This window comes from Bos grunniens, chromosome 15 (assembly GCF_055505025.1).
Source record: "Bos grunniens cultivar Pamir isolate PY7600 chromosome 15, Bosgru_T2T1.0, whole genome shotgun sequence".
Classification (NCBI taxonomy): domain Eukaryota; kingdom Metazoa; phylum Chordata; class Mammalia; order Artiodactyla; family Bovidae; genus Bos; species Bos grunniens.
In genome coordinates, this window is record NC_141179.1 from 53381792 (window position 1) to 53398857 (window position 17066).

Sequence of the window (17066 nt, forward strand, 5' to 3'; positions counted from 1 at the left end):
CCTCTGGCAAAGGACTTAGGTTGCTGGAATATTCTGAACCAGGAAGAGAAAAAGCAACAGGCTCCCTGAGCTAGTGGGGCATAGGATACTGCCAAATGGATCCTGGTTACTGATATTAACGGTATTAGAATAAACATACTATAGAAGCCCAAACAGAATGTATTTACTATTGGAGTTAAGTCAGGATAATAAAGCTGTTGTGATAAACACAAACATGTGAAATTGAAAATTAATGATGACAGCTTAGTCACATCAGGCTCAATATATTCCTAAATATTATTTGGGTTGCACAGCATTCAGAAAATCCTGATTTACAAGCATAAATAGCTGAAAATGTGTTAGCACACACTGATCGTCTTATGTATATGCAGGTTTTATAAAAATAGTTCTAAATATTTTTCAAAAATCATATCAAATATTTGAGGATTTTTGAAGCCCCAGACCCCACAATGTTCTAATAGTTGGAACAACCAGACAAAAAAGTTCTCAGAGATCCCTCTATTCTCAATCTAGAAGGCTATACAGCATACATAGTAAAGTGCAAATTTATAAAAAGAAACAAGTACGCTCCACACACCCTCTCTCCCTTCCAGGGTGAAACTCTCTATCCTCCCATCTCCGATTCTGCCACCACAACTGTTATTACTCTACTTTTTAAGCTCTATTTCCCATTCTCCCCCCCCCCCCTTCCTACTCTTTAGTCCAGCTAATCTCAAGTAGACTGTACCTTGACCATACTTTCTTACCTCCAGGTGTTCATTCATACTGTTATCGTCACCTTGGATTTATTTTCATTATATTTTTTAAGGCTCATGATATACTAAGCACCATGCTAGATAATTTATATATATTTTCTCATTTACTTCCATTATGATACATCCTGCCCATTCTTAGTTATTTGTAAATAATAACCATTATTAAGTACTTACTTGGTGCCATATGTTATCTGATGAGTGCCTCACACTGCTCATTTAATCCTTGTAGCAGCCCATGAAACATGGTAACACTATTGACCTCATTTTATAATGCGAACACGAGGCTCTGGAACGTTAAAAAACTTGCCCAAGGCCAGGTAAGGGAGAGAATCCCCCCTGGAAAAGTGCTGTCTGAGCTCAGAAAGAAGATGTTAAAGGATAGGGTGAAGCTGTTAGGAGACAATGGCATTCTAGATAGAGGGATGACATTCACAAAGGCAGTGCAATAGGAAAACAGCGTGGTGTGCAGTCAGGAAAGAGATCAGCCTTCAGAATCAGCAGGCCTGGTTCAAAGACCTAGCTTTGTTTTGTGAATTCACTGCAACTATATTTTTCTCATCTGTGAAATGGTGATAATAGGCTTCACCATGTATAATTAAGATTAAAGTTAAACATGATATGTAAAAGTGCCCAGTACAGGACTAGGCCTATGGTAGGTACTCAGTAATAAATAAATGTTACCTCCCTTCCTTTCCCCTAGAAGCAGTTCAATAATCCATGGTCTTAAGAACATCATTTTTATCTCCACTAAACTCCAGACATGTCTCCCTTCTACAAGTTTCCAAACTTTACAAGGGCTTTTGGAGGTGTCGTATGCCAAAAGTCATGGAGCACCTTATGTGGTAGGGTCCTTAACCACCACTTCTCAAACTCAGAGTCATTCTCATACCACTCACCTGTGTAGGCCATGTTCTTCGGGTTGCCATAAGGAGCCCCAGGCTGCACGGGGCTATAAACAGGGTTCATTGTGGACAACTGAGAATCCTACAGAAAAACAAACAAACAAAAAGCAGCATTGATTACTGATTGCTCATTTTCCCTGACATCAGCTTCTGATCTATAATCTTCAAGTGACACAGAGAAGCAACATAGTATAACAGAAGGAGGACTTAAAAAAAAGGCCACTTGTTTGTACTTGGCCCTCTGCTAGACACTTTTCCCACTGTACACATGAAGATACTGAGAGGCAGAGAAGTGACACAATTGGCCTAATGTCAGCCCCAGCCTTTTGATTCTCAGCTCAGTCCTAGTCCCACTACCCCACAAATTAAGCTACCATGAGTGTACTGTGTGGCACTGGCCAAGTCTCTTCCCCTCTCTGGGCTTCAATGTCCTGACATAAAATCAATTACTTCAGGTTCTCTGCGGTCCTTTCTAATTCTAAGGATGCCTGTCTATGAGCTGGGACAGGATGCACTTCTACTGCTCACCAGGGGAGCCCCAGTGCCTGGTAATAAGCACAACAGACTGCTGGAAGAAGAGCAGCAAGTGTGTTATCCACCCTTTGCACTTACAGAAGACAAGATACATTAGTAAGCAGTTTGGGGGGGAAATGGGAATTTATTAACATTGACCATTTTAATGCAAACAAGGAAACACAGCCAAGGTCTCTTTCAAAATTTATTCAAGGGAAAGAAACAAACTTGGAAATTTGTGTGCAATAAGTATCACCTGCACAAGTGCCCTGTTAATTACCCCAATGAAGCACATTCTCCATTCTGATTAATGGAATATTAAGCTCTATTAGCCAGCCAATTTGTCCCACCTTGTTTAGGGAACCAACTCTGATACACAGGCCAACACATGTTTGAAAACGTGTCTCCAAATACATTATTTACACTTCATAAAAATCAAGCTATTTCCTCCTAACTAGGCTCACATGATAGAAAGGCAATATTTTAGGTCATTAACTTCTTCCACAGCACCTCAGGAAAGGAAACAAGTCAAATGCTGAAGACAAGCAGTTAAAGTCAACAGCTGGCTTGATGACAATTGCTCTGAGATTAATTAGCCTGTCCAGGGTTCTGGAATGAGAGGTGGAGGAAAGATGGGTTCCCAAAGAGAGGAAGGTGGGGCAAACAGGTAAAAAAGAAAATGCCATTGGTCAAATTCAGATGACAGAACTTCTTGAAATGTACCCAATGTGCAGCCCTGGCAAATCACCCCAGGGCAACAGGCTAGATTAAACTATCATCAGTTGACAAAATGAAAGTGAACAACCTGATGAAAGTTATAGGAAATATACACATTCCGGCACAAATTAAGAAAAAAACATACTCGCAGCCAGAGTTATCCAAGAACACTGCCAAGAACGTGCGTGTGTGCTCAGTTGTGTCCGACTTTGTGATACAGACTGCAGACCACCAGGCTTCTCTGTCCATGGCATTTACCAGGTAAGAATGTTGGAGTGGGTTGCCATTTCCTTCTCCAGGGGATTTTCCCAACCCAGAAATCAAATCCACATCTCCTGTATCAGCAAGCAGATTCTTTACCACTGCACCATCTGGGAAGTCCACAGTCAAGTACATTCTCTCTCTTTATAAGCACTCTCCTGGCAAGGTGCTAAGAGAGTTCACAGATATTAAAATACATTGCAAACTACAAAGTGGAATGCAGATGTAAATAATGATGGTAATAGCCTTGGATCGCTCTTCTACCCAACGGGTTCTCTGTTAAATAAGCCAGGGTAAGGAAGACTGCTAAGCAGCACAACGGGTCCTATAAATATCTGAGCACTCTCCTACTGAGAAGCTACTCTGTGTTGCTGATTGGACGAAGTCTGAAATTGCTCTTCATAACCAAAGAAACTCATCAGTTTTGAAACTGGTCTCCTGCTGCTCAAAAATGAGAACCACAGCCTCAGAAGGAGACCATGCCTGAGCAGCACTCCACAACAGCGTGGACTCCAACCTCAACTAATGACTGGCAGAAATGAGATCTGCCAGGGGTTCAAAATGTGGAATAAGAATACGATAGGCAGACAGAGTTCCTGGCTTTCAAGGGAAGGTCAGCCTTTTACAACAGAATCCACACATTAATAGTTTCAGGGACAGGCTAAAAATGAGTAGGAAGATCACAAGCTCTATTATCAGGCAGATTTAGGTTCAAATTCTGGAACTGCCACATACCAAACGTGGGACCACAGGCAAGTCCACTAACTTTCCTGAGCCTCAGTTCCCTCTAGACTCAAAATGGGAAAGAATAACACATTCTTTGAAGAGTTGTTGTAGGTATTGTTTTAGAGCTAGGTTTATTGAGGTACAATTTACATGTAGTAAAACTTACTCCTTTTAGGTATACAGTTCTATGAGCTCTGAAAAATGTATATAGTTGTAGAAACACCACCACAATTAGGATACAAAGTATTTTCACCATCCCCAAAAGTTCTCTATCTTTGGGGTCAACACCCTCCCCATAAATCCTAACTGTGGCAACCTCTAATCTGTTTTCTGTTGTTGTTTTGTATACTCAAATACCAACTTTTATTGTAACAAGATGAAAAAAGTGAGGCTGAGAAATGGCAAATGAACAGTCTGAGGTCACAAAGTAAGTAAGGGACAAGGTTAAGACTAGCACCCCAAATCAAAGACCTAAATGAGACAGATAAAAAGATAAAACTCATAGAAGAAAAAAGAAAAGATAGCAAAACCTTTACAACCTTGGATTTGGCAATGGTGTCTTTATTATGATTCTAATAGCCCCTGAGAGATCCCACCATGGAGGCAATTCAAATCTACCTACTGGGTCCTTGCCGGACACACACAGGCAGTTATGAGAAAATAAAGGCACTGATTGTCTGACTTCTATTCCTGCCAGCTGTATAGGATATTAGCTGCCACATGCTATCAATCCAACCTGATTTCACTTCTTAAGATAAGTGCCTGAGGTGTAAGTCCCATCTAGCTCCCTCTCTAGGGCTGAGTATGGAGTTGCCCCTGCTCCCTGGGGTTGAACCACAGTAAGTCTACATTACTTGTGTTAGCAAACACAACTCTGCAATAGCTTCCCATCTCATTCAAGATAAAATCCAAAGTCCTTATATGCTTCAGTCATGCCCGCCTCTGCAACTGTATGGACTGTAGCCCGCCAGGCTCCTCTGTCCATGTGATTCTCCACGCAAGAATACTGGAGTGGGTTGCCATGCCCCTCCTCCAGAAGACCCAAGCGGGATCCTCCCCACCCAGGGATCCTTCCTATGTCTCTTACATTTTCTGTACTGGCAGGCAGGTTCTTTACCACTAGTGCCACCTGGGGAGCCCCTATACAGGTCTACGAGGCCTTATATGATCTGGTCTCACATGCCCACCACTCTGGTTGCAACTCCTACTACTATCTCTTGATTTCTACACTCCAATCACAATGACATTCTTGTTCCCTGAACACACATGTATGCTTATGCCTCAGGGCCTTTGCACTTGCTCTTTCTCACACCAAAAATGCCCTTCCCCAGATATTCAAATGACATACTCCCTCACTTCATTCAGGTCTCTGCACAAATGTCACCTTGTCCGAAGTTAATTCCTTAGCCAACCTATCTAAAAATAACTCCTACTGTTATTCTCTGTCCCCAATCTCTGTTTTACTTTTCCCATTGACCTCAATCACTAACTGATATCCTTTCTTGTCTATTTGTTTATTCTTTCCCCCATTAGAGTTGTAAGTTCCATAAGAACAAGGATTCTGTTTATTTTTTCTTGTATCCCCAATACCCAAAATATTACCTAGTATATAATGGTCACTAAATGCATAGTAGTTGAATACGTAATGAACCATCCTTCATGCTTCCCTCAAAAAACAACTTTGGAATAGTTTCAAGGTGTTTGGCACTTCTTGGCATATTTCAGTTAACAACTTGGCTTCACATCTCTCCAGCATTTATTTCCAACGTTCAGAGAAGCCTCTACTGATAACTCATCTTGGGCAGTACAAGCAATGGTGAGCTGAGTGGCAGCATGATGACTAAGGAAAACAGAGAGAGGTGCTACAGACTTCCCTCCTCGTGGAGCTGGACTTCATCCCCAGACTGTTTGACAAGTAGCCTGCTGCTGCTGCCCTCAAAAATATCTGAACAATCTCTGTCAAATCAATAGCAAAATCTACGAGCACAAAATGACAAGAAAAATTTCAGGGGTGAAGAGTGAACACTTAGAAGTACCATATGCACAACAGGTTGCAGTGTTTAAAATTAATGTAGTTTACAAACTACCTATATTAGATGGTCCCCAAATTATGAGATTTCGGCTAAGATTTTTCAACTTTACAATGGTACCAAAGCAATATGCATTCAGTAGGAAAATACTTTGAATTCTGAATTTTGCTTTTCCTGGGCTAGTGTATGCAGCAAAATACTCTCTCATGATATTTGGCAGCAACAGTAATAAGCTACAGCTCCCAGTCAGTCAAAGGTAAACAACCAATTTACATGTGCAACCATTCTGTATCCATATAACCATTCTGTTTTTCACTTAAAATATAGTATTTAACAAATTATATGAGATATTCAACATTACAAAATAGGCTTCATGTTAGATGATTTTGCTCAACTGTAGGCTATTGTGTTCTGAGCATGTTTAAAGTAGGCTAGGCTAAACCATGATGTTTGGTAGGTTAGGTGCATTAAATGCATTTTCAACTTAAAATGGGTTTATTGGGATGAGATGGCTGGATGGCATCACCGACTCGATGGACATGAGTTTGAGTGAACTCTGGGAGCTGGTCATGGACAGGGAGGCCTAGCGTGCTGTGATTCATGGGGTCGCAAAGAGTCGGACACGACTGAGCGACTGAACTGAACTGAACCTCATTGTAAGTTAAGAAAGATATAGTTTACAATGAGATTTTAATCACTATTTCACGTGATCCTTTGAAGTAAGCAACACAAGGATTACTAATTTCATTTGACAGATAAAGAAATTAAAGCTTACAGGTTTAATGTTTATTAAGATGGATACTATTAAAAAAAAAAAGATATAGTGTCTGCCCAAAGGAGGCTATGGTCTAGTTAGGGAATTTTAAAAGTTAAATAAAAATAAACATGCCAAAAATAATGAAACTTTTAAGTTCAGAGGTGGAACTTCTGGAATACCTAAATTGCTTTAACCCTCTTCCCTAAAAGCAACAATAAAACTGAACGAACTGTCAAAAACAACTATTTTGGGCCTCTGAAAATTAACCAAAGGCATACACCAAACTGAGAAATGGTTATTTAAGAAGAATTACTGAACCATATCAAGAACAGTGAGAATCTGTAGCATTTTAGGCTCAAGCTGCTCCTACCCTCTAGCCCCCAACTCCCTGGAATAATTCCCTCAGGCCAGGCCAGAAGGATGACTTGCCAGAGTGGACTGATTTAATCTGACGTTGAATGTAGAAAATTTTCTCTGGATATTGCCCAGAGTCATTGTCAAAAACAACAGACGGACAATCTAGGGAACAATAGTAAACTATTCAGGAAGGCCACTACTGCAGCTGGCCTAAGGTCGTAATACTAGTTAGGGCAGCCAACAGGCCTGCAGATAAGCCAGAAATTTTAAAGGGAGTTCTAGGGAACAAAAGATGAGACCCACTATGGGATCCCTGGTGATGTGTAAGGTTTCATACATGCTAAGGAGAAACTGGAGCAGTTCTAGGTATCTATAGACCCAATGTGCATATAAGGCCTTGAACACACTGAAAGTAAAGGCTGGAGCAGAACTGCAAAAATTGCCTGAACTTTGAATGCATTCTCCCATCAACAAACAAATCCATCAACAAAGGGTGGAAGACTTCCTGGCCTAGGACTGAAGCCAGTTATTGTTGACTACTAAACTATGCTGACCCAGGGGTGACCTTTAGGAAGCCTAGTTTAAAAATTAAAATAACATTTAACAAAATATTCCCTGGTGGTCCAGTGGCTAAGACTCCATGCTCCCAATGCAGGCGGCCTGGGTTTGATCCCTTCGTCAGGGAATTAGATCTCACATGCCACAACTAAGAGTTTGCATGCTGTTAAAGATCCTGATTGCTGTAACTAAAAGAACCCACAGCCACACACTACAAAGACAGGCGCTATGAAGTAGTCTTGTTAGGGAAAGGACACTGCCTGAAACTGCAGGTCGCCATTCCTGCAACAAATGGCGACTCTGGCAGGGACTCCTTGCTGCAACTGACATCCTGACCACTCGGGGTACTCAGGGGCCAGCTTGCCTGCCAATGGACCAGACCCAGCGGCCGCAACTGGGACCCTTTTGTCCCTGGTCTCCTCCTGACGCGGACAACTGGCCAGAGTGCCCCGACCAGTAAGGCACAAGAGACTTTATTGACCTCTCTCCCTTTCTCTCTCTCTTTCCTCTCCTCTCCCTTTTTTCTAGTCCCCTGGTCCTGGATGCAGGAATCTGGTTGAAGGGCCTCAGCCTGAGCTGAGGATTGGAGACTGATCACCTCCTCTTGGCAGAGAACGTGAATTCTGGTTCTGTTCTGGTCTGATTTCTGGTAGGGCCAAGTTCCAGTCCTCCCTTCTCTGGAGGCCCAGGGTAAAGTCCCATAATGCCTGGGTATCTGCAGGTAGCAGGAGACGTCTGTAAGGCCACCCCTTTTGCCCCCTTCTCCCACCTCCTCCCCACTCTTCTTTCAACCTGGCTTCCTTTCCTCCCTTTGAAATCTTTGAAGACCTGAGATATTTTCCTTAAAGTGTTAGTACTTGGATCTGAAGTTCTGTGTTTCTATAGGAGGTTTTCTGAGAGACTGTATTCTTGTATTTAAGGGAGTGTCTGATGAGGACTGCCAGGTTTGTATGTGTGTGTTTTAACTCTGTGTTCTGTGTTGTACTTTTTGATGGCCATTTTGCTTTGTCTGGCCACCATTTGGTTTAGACTTGCCGCCACTTTGTCAGAACTTGATTTTCTTTCCCTGTGCCTTGAGACCAGGGCTCTTGGGAACACTTATCTAGACCATCTCTAACCCCTGACACAGAGGAAAAATGGGAAAAAGTCTTTAAAAGTTTTATTTATTCCAACTGTTTTTTATAAACTAGTAAAATTTATATTGTAGTATCTAATTCATGACTAAATTTAGAAAATGAAGCTAGATCTTGCGTTGTGTCTGTCTAAATATGTCTCAGTATGTCATTATCTCTGGATAATATTTTTGAGATTAATTTGTAAATGAACTCCATTTAATTGGCTTAAAGAAAGGTAAGTGCTTACAAATCAAATAATTCTAAATTAAACAATAAATTCTAGGTTCATGTGAACTGGTAAATATTCAGTATGAAATACCTGATATTAATGTTTGTTTGTTGACCTATCTAATTAGACATGTCTTAGAGTAATTAACTGGAGAAGGCAATGGCACCCCACTCCAGTACTCTTGCCTGGAAAATCCCATGGATGGAGGAGCCTGGTAGGCTGCAGTCCATGGGGTCGCTAAGAGTTGGATACGACTGAGCGACTTCACTTTCACTTTTCACTTTCATGCATTGGAGAAGGAAATGGCAACCCACTCCAGTGTTCTTGCCTGGAGAATCCCAGGGATGGGGGAGCCTGGTGGGCTGCCGTCTATGGGGTCGCACAGAGTTGGACACGACTGAAGTGACTTAGCAGCAGCAGAGTAATTAACCTTAAGTAGAATATTTTCATTGTACCTAGGTTTAATATAAGTTAAATACTATCTGTTACAAATTGGTCAACAAGGAAATTGCCTCAAGTGAAGAAACTTCTAAAAAAATGTAAATGAGATATGAGCTTTTACATAAACTCTATTAAGAATAATTGTTCTTTAGGAATATCTGTCTACAATAGTCTCTCCAGATTGGCATAACTTCAATTTCTAAGGGTTGTGCTAAGTGTGCTAAGTGTTAGAAGTCTATTGAATAGTTAGGCCATTTCCAAATAAAATAAGATTTTGAAATATTTACTGCTGCTCCTAAGTCGCTTCAGTCATGTCCGACCCTGTGCGACCCCACAGATGGCAGCCCACCAGGCTCCTCCATCCCTGGGATTCTCCAGGGAAGAACACTGGAGTGGGTTGCCATTTCCTTCTCCAATGCAGGAAAGTAAAAAGTGAAAGTAAAGTTGCTCAGTCGTGTCCGACTCTGAGCGACCCCATGGACTGTAGCCTACTAAGCTCCTCCATCCATGGGATTTTCCAGGCAAAAGTACTGGAGTGGGGTGCCATTGCCTTCTCCTATGAAGCACTAATTTCCTTTTACAGAGAAACAAAGAGATTTGGGACTATAAGTGAATAATGTTTGGTGCCATCCTAAAATGTTCTAAGAAAGCAAGAGTTTTAGAAATTATCACTGGTATTTATGCTCACCAATCTATAAAATGCTAATATAAAAATTAGTTCTTGGTTGCTAAAGGAAAGTAGGAAGTGTGTTTTCAGTACCAAAAAAAAAAAAGAAGGTATGAAAAATACTAAAAAGAGTTATGCATGATCAGGATTTTCTAAAATTGGACTACAATTAGTTAGATAAATGGATTTTGTTAGGAATGACACAGCCATAAGAAAACTGGTTAGAGCCAATTAGGTCCAAGATGGCGGAACTGACTTTCACTGCACCTTGAGCCTTGGTATTTACGCCCACTGTGGCATATCAACAAGCTAAATGATACACCCATCAACTAAATTTGACCAAATGTTCTAAACCCTTTTGATTGATCTTTTCAATAAAACTTCTTAAATCAAATTCTTTTGAAGTTCTTTTGACCTCTAGCTAACTTTGGGGTGCTTCAGAGGGCCCCTGAAACATCCCAAAGAGAGATATTAAACTATGTTTATTTGGTTGGTTAAATTACATGATGGAGAAGGCAATGGCACCCCACTCCAGTACTCTTGCCTGGAAAATCCCATGGACGGAGGAGCCTGGAAGGCTGCAGTCCATGGGGTCGCTGAGGGTCGGACACGACTGAGAGACTTCACTTTCACTTTTCACTTTCATGCACTGGAGAAGGAAATGGCAACCCACTCCAGTGTTCTTGCCTGGAGAATCCCAGGGACGGGGGAGCCTAGTAGGCTGCCATCTATGGGGTCGCACAGAGTCAGACATGACTTAAGTGACTTAGCAGCAGCAGCAGCAAATTACATGAAAAAGATTATCAAATGAGTAATAAATCCACTCATGTTATAATGTATGGTAAAATTACTAATACAGATATCCTAGAAATTATATGGAGGAGTTCTTAACATTCTGATATGTCCTGGTATTCTAATGGAAAACCTGACGACTTCACAAAAGTTAACAAAAGGACTGAATGAACCAGCGAATATGCTTATAACTTTTATGGTTTCTGTCTGAAAAATTACGGGTTTGAATCTTATGTTTTCCAGGAGTAGGGAAAACCTTCCTCTCAAACTAATTATGACAATACTTTGGTAAAATTATACATTATAAACAAAACAATTATATTTTCTCTCTGACTCCTCCAGAAATTGGAAACTCTTAGGTTTTCAGTAAGTTTATCAAACGAATTAGGAAGGTTGTCTCACTAACAGGTACAAAAATCTCAAGGAATTTTGAGACCTTAAAAAGGGAAGAATTCACCTAGATTTGTTAGGCAAAATCTGTGATAAGCCTTTGGTGTGAGTTTCCCAGCCATGTTTTTATTTTAAAAGTTCAGTCTGAGACTCTATAAATGTTTCATCAAAATAGAAAGTCTATGATCAATTATGGTTATATAAATCATCAGACCAAAATTAGTGAGAACAGACCTATTTTGCAAACAAACTAGCCTTAATTTGGTTATATTTGATAAAAATGAGGGTAATTTTAGGGAGAAAAAGATGTTTCCATGAATGTTAAATCCGAGTTTGTTAATGGGGGTCTGCATGCAGTAAAACTCATTTCTTGGATAGTTCTTTGCTGTTATGTGATATTAATGTAAAATTTAATTGAATTCTTAAAGAATACCCTAAGTTTGTTTCTGAAGCTTATCTCAGTAATCCATCTTTGGATGAAGATCAGATGCCTCATGACCTGCAACCAGGACTGGAAAAAGACATAGTTTAAGGGAGGGACTGTCTCCAACCTGGATGGAAGGACTTTTTTTATCAGGTACTCTTAACTAGCTCATGCACAATGAAACTGAAGGGAAATTAATTCTTAGATTAATTCACACTTCCAAAGGCCCCTACACTGGATTGGTCTATAGAGAAGATAGCTGACCTGATCTCACCTTAAAATGATGCTCAAACAGAGGAGAAACTACACTATACCAGGATGAGAAGATGACAACATCAGAGGTAGACAGCTTGCCCAAGATGCTGGACCTGATTAGTATGATCATTTATAATGTTACCTTGACTTCTTAGACCTTTGCCTATAAATCAAATGCTTTTCTATCATAGGCCTGATCCTATGCTAGTTTTAGAAATCAATCCAACTGTTGGGTTTGTGGCCAATACCTGTGTCTAGTTCTGGGTTACCTTTGTAAATTTCTCTACTACAAAACTCTAACTGGTTGGCCCTGAGAAAATTTACTTAAAAAAAAAAATTATAGTCATATTCAGGTCACTATGATATTACTAGATGGGATCCCCTCATCAGGCCAATTAATAATGCCTTCTCTGACACTGGCCACAAATTTGAGCCTTCTTCTATTACTCAAGCATAATCAGAGCAACAAGCAAAGTTTCAGCAAAGGAGAAAAAAATCTCCCACAATCATGGAATGGATTTATATAGATAACACCAGGCTATGGTAATTTAGGTTTAAAGTCTCCTCTGTGTTAGAAACAATTAAATCATACTAAAGAATGAAGGGATGGAGCCAAAGCAAAAAGAATACCCAGCTGTGACTGGTGATAGAAGCAAGGTCTGATGCTGTAAAGAGCAATATTGCATAGGAACCTGGAATGTCAGGTCCATGAATCAAGGCAAATTGGAAGTGGTCAAACAAGAGATGGCAAGAGTGAATGTCGACATTCTAGGAATCAGTGAACTGAAATGGACCGGAATGGCTGAATTTAACTCAGATGACCATTATATCTACTACTGAGGGCAGGAATCCCTCAGAAGAAATGGAGTAGCCATCATTGTCAACAAAAGAGTCCGAAATGCAGTACTTGGATGCAATCTCAAAAACGACAGAATGATCTCTGTTCGTTTCCAAGGCAAACCATTCAATATCACAGTAATCCAAGTCTATGCCCCAACCAGTAACGTTGAAGAAGCTGAAGTTGAACGGTTCTATGAAGACCTACAAGACCTTTTAGAACTAACACCCAAAAAAGATGTCCTTTTCATTATAGGTGACTGGAATGCACAAGTAGGAAGTCAAGAAACACCTGGAGTAACAGGCAAATTTGGCCTTGAATACGGAATGAAGCAGGGCAAAGACTAATAGAGTTTTGCCAAGAAAATGCACTGGTCATAACAAACACCCTCTTCCAACAACACAAGAGAAGACTCTATGCATGGACATCACCAGATGGTCAACACCGAAATCAGATTGATTATATTCTTTGTAGCCAAAGATGGAGAAGCTCTATACAGTCAGCAAAAACAAGACCAGGAGCTGACTGTGGCTCAGACCATGAACTCCTTATTGCCAAATTCAGACTTAAATTGAAGAAAGTAGGGAAAACCACTAGACCATTCAGGTACGACCTAAATCAAATCCCTTATGATTATACAGTGGAAGTGAGAAATAGATTTAAGGGCCTAGATCTGATAGATAGAGTGCCTGATGAACTATGGAATGAGGTTTGTGACATTGTACAGGAGACACGGATCAAGACCATCCCCATGGAAAAGAAACACAAAAAAGCAAAATGGCTGTCCGGGGAGGCCTTACAAATAGCTGTGAAAAGAAGAGAAGTGAAAAGCAAAGGAGAAAAGGAAAGATATAAACATCTGAATGCAGAGTTCCAAAGAATAGCAAGAAGTGATAAGAAAGCCTTCTTCAGCGATCAATGCAAAGAAATAGAGGAAAACAACAGAATGGGAAAGACTAGGGATCTCTTCAAGAAAATCAGAGATACCAAAGGAACATTTCATGCAAAGATGGGCTCAATAAAGGACAGAAATGGTATGGACCTAACAGAAGCAGAAGATATTAAGAAGAGATGGCAAGAATACACAGAAGAACTGTACAAAAAAGATCTTCACGACCCAGATAATCACGATGGTGTGATCACTGACCTAGAGCCAGACATCCTGGAACGTGAAGTCAAGCAGGCCTTAGAAAGCATCACTACGAACAAAGCTAGTGGAGGTGATGGAATTCCAACTGAGCTATTCCAAATCCTGAAAGATGATGCTGTGAAAGTACTGCACTCAATATGCCAGCAAATTTGGAAAACTCAGCAGTGGCCACAGGACTGGAAAGGTCCGTTTTCATTCCAATCCCAAAGAAAGGCAATGCCAAAGAATGCTCAAACTACCACACAATTGCACTCATCTCACACACTAGTAAAGTAATGCTCAAAATTCTCCAAGCAAGGCTTCAGCAATATGTGAACCATGAACTTCCTGATGTTCAAGCTGGTTTTAGAAAAGGCAGAGGAACCAGAGATCAAATTGCCAACATCCGCTGGATCATGGAAAAAGCAAGAGAATTCCAGAAAAGCATCTATTTCTGCTTTATTGACTATGCCAAAGCCTCTGACTGTGTGGATCACAATAAACTGTGGAAAATTCTGAAAGAGATGGGAATACCAGACCACCTGACCTGCCTCTTGAGAAATTTGTATGCAGGTCAGGAAGCAACAGTTAGAACTGGACATGGAACAACAGACTGGTTCCAAATAGGAAAAGGAGTACGTCAAGGCTGTATATTGTCACCCTGCTTATTTAACTTATATGCAGAGTACATCATGAGAAACGCTGGACTGGAAGAAGCATAAGCTGGAATCAAGATTGCCAGGAGAAATATCAATAACCTCAGATACACAGATGACACCATCCTTATGGCAGAAAGTGAAGAGGAACTAAAAAGCCTCTTGATGAAAGTGAAAGTGGAGAGTGAAAAAGTTGGCTTAAAGCTCAACATTCAGAAAATGAAGAGCATGGCATCCGGTCCCATCACTTCATGGGAAATAGATGGGGAAACAGTGGAAACGGTGTCAGACTTTATTTTTCTGGGCTCTAAAATCACTGCAGATGGTGACTGCAGCCATGAAATTAAAAGACACTTACTCCTTGGAAGGAAAGTTATGACCAACCTAGACAGCATATTCAAAAGCAGAGACATCACTTTGTCAACAAAGGTCTGTCTAGTCAAGGCTATGGTTTTTCCAGTGGTCACGTATGGATGTGAGAGTTGGACTGTGAAGAAGGCTGAGTGCCAAAGAATTGATGCTTTTGAACTGTGGTGTTGGAGAAGACTCTGGAGAGTCCCTTGGACTGCAAGGAGATCCAACCAGTCCATCCTAACAGAGATCAGTCCTGGGTGTTCATTGGAAGGACTGATGCTAAAGCTGAAACTCCAGTACTTTGGCCACCTCATGCGAAGAGTTGACTCATTGGAAAAGACTCTGATGCTGGGAGGGACTGGGGGCAGGAGGCGAAGGGGATGACAGAGGATGAGATGGCTGGATGGCATCACTGACTGGATGGACGTGAGTCTGAGTGAACTCCGGGAGTTGGTGATGGACAGGGAGGCCTGGCGTGCTGCGATTCATGGGGTCACAAAGAGTTGGACATGACTGAGCAACTGATCTGATCTGATCTGATCTGAAGGATAATCAGTCTAGTAAGACTAGAAAACTGGGCTATGTGCCTTATAGACGGTACCAATATATAATTTCCCTGGAAGATAAAGATTCTACAGAGCAGGCTAAGTCAGATGACCTGAGATATACTGGGCTACATTTAATGGAAGCTCTTAAGTCTTACTTGTGACTTTACTAATACTGCTGGCTATCTTATTTGTATTTCACTTGTTTTTCAAAATTGCTGTTTCTTACACTGCCAAATGTGTGACTGAGGCCTCTGATAGAATAATATATAGTTCCATATGAGATCAATGATGGTAACAGTGTAACTCTAGATATGGGAAGAAGCAACAAGAGGGCATATTTTCCTGGACCAAGAGGCTAGTAAGACAGGTGGGTCCAGAGAATTTTGGATACTGTTTTATGGCCTAGTCCAGTAACAGCACATTGAGTGGCCTATCAACAAAATCTTTGCCAAACCTGAGAATGGACATTCTCAGCACCATGGGATAAAATGGTCATGAAATGCAATCATGGCCACTGCAACTGCTGACTTTGAACGCCCCTGAAAGGAGTTCAGGGTGAAAATCAGGAATGAGGCCCCCTGTGCTGTGGGGAAAACTGGCAGAACAGGCCTTCAGATAGTTAGATCCTTTCAGGAGAAGATTTTATGAGTTCCAATTCTTGCATCTTCTCATACTTAGAGAAACACTGACGTCATCAATGGTGACATATGCTTTGGCTATTAAGGAAAATTTTACAGTTAAAAAGTCAAAATAGAGTGGCTATGGTTCAGACATCCTGGGAAATAACTAGGTGACACTATGGTGTAATTTCAGATTAGACGTTGTATTGCTAACACTTGAGTTTTCTGAGTCATGTCAGGCTTAGATGCCACCATTCTCAAAACAATGTCTGCTGGAAGTTAGTAACTGCAACCTTACTTTTTATAAAACTAGGCAACTGGCTACCTGGCTACAAGTCTCCCCGAAGTGCCAGGTCCAGACTGGGTTTCAGGTCTATTCTTCTAAAAAGAAATGAGATTTATTTTGTCGATTAAAATTCCAGTTATTCCTCCTCCAGCTACTCCTAATTGGGTCTGTTACAACAAAATGGCAGATCAAGGGATTGAGATTTTAATCATACAAGGCTCAGATCTATGACTTGGAACTCAGGAATACTTCCAGTTCAGTGTCTCTTCTCCAAGCTGAGGCAGTCCTATGCCCCATTTTGACAGGAAGTTATCACAGTCATAGTTGCCCAGTTCCCTAAATTAAAACCGAGCAGGAGTCTGTGGGGCTCTGGAGTAGAGATCTGTTCTGTGTTCTCCATTGCTTGTCTGTAGGATATAGGCTTCATTCAGCCTCCTTGACCTTCCCTGAGTTCCAAAGGGTGGATTTAAACAATTGCTAATCAGGGAACGGAGGGGATACAGAAACAGGAGAAACAATCAAAGATTGGTACAGCCTCCAGACAGGGTCCTAGTTCCTACTCAAAAGAAATATGCATAACAATGTCTGAGTTCTACAGAACTGGAGCCCCCACCCAGGTGGAGGATGGTAACTTCAGACTGAACACAAGATTCCTGGAGCACAGCTCTGTTGCCTCACCACCAACCAATCAAAAAGAGTCACAAACCCTGCAACCCTTACCCCAAATGTTGCTTCCTGTTTCCGGG

General features: G+C 41.1%; 1 protein-coding gene across 15 annotated transcripts in view; it reads right to left on the reverse strand.

Annotated features, from left to right (window-relative positions):
* Nucleotides 1-17066, reverse strand: part of FAM168A (family with sequence similarity 168 member A) — a 242229-nt gene that overhangs the window by 74664 nt on the left and 150499 nt on the right. For all 15 annotated transcript variants that reach the window (XM_086340702.1, XM_086340706.1, XM_086340695.1 and 12 more), the window contains one exon: nucleotides 1652-1739. In XM_086340702.1, coding sequence (XP_086196828.1) covers nucleotides 1652-1721 — 70 coding nt within the window. In that variant the 5' untranslated portion in view covers nucleotides 1722-1739. The remainder of the gene's footprint in view (nucleotides 1-1651; nucleotides 1740-17066) is intronic.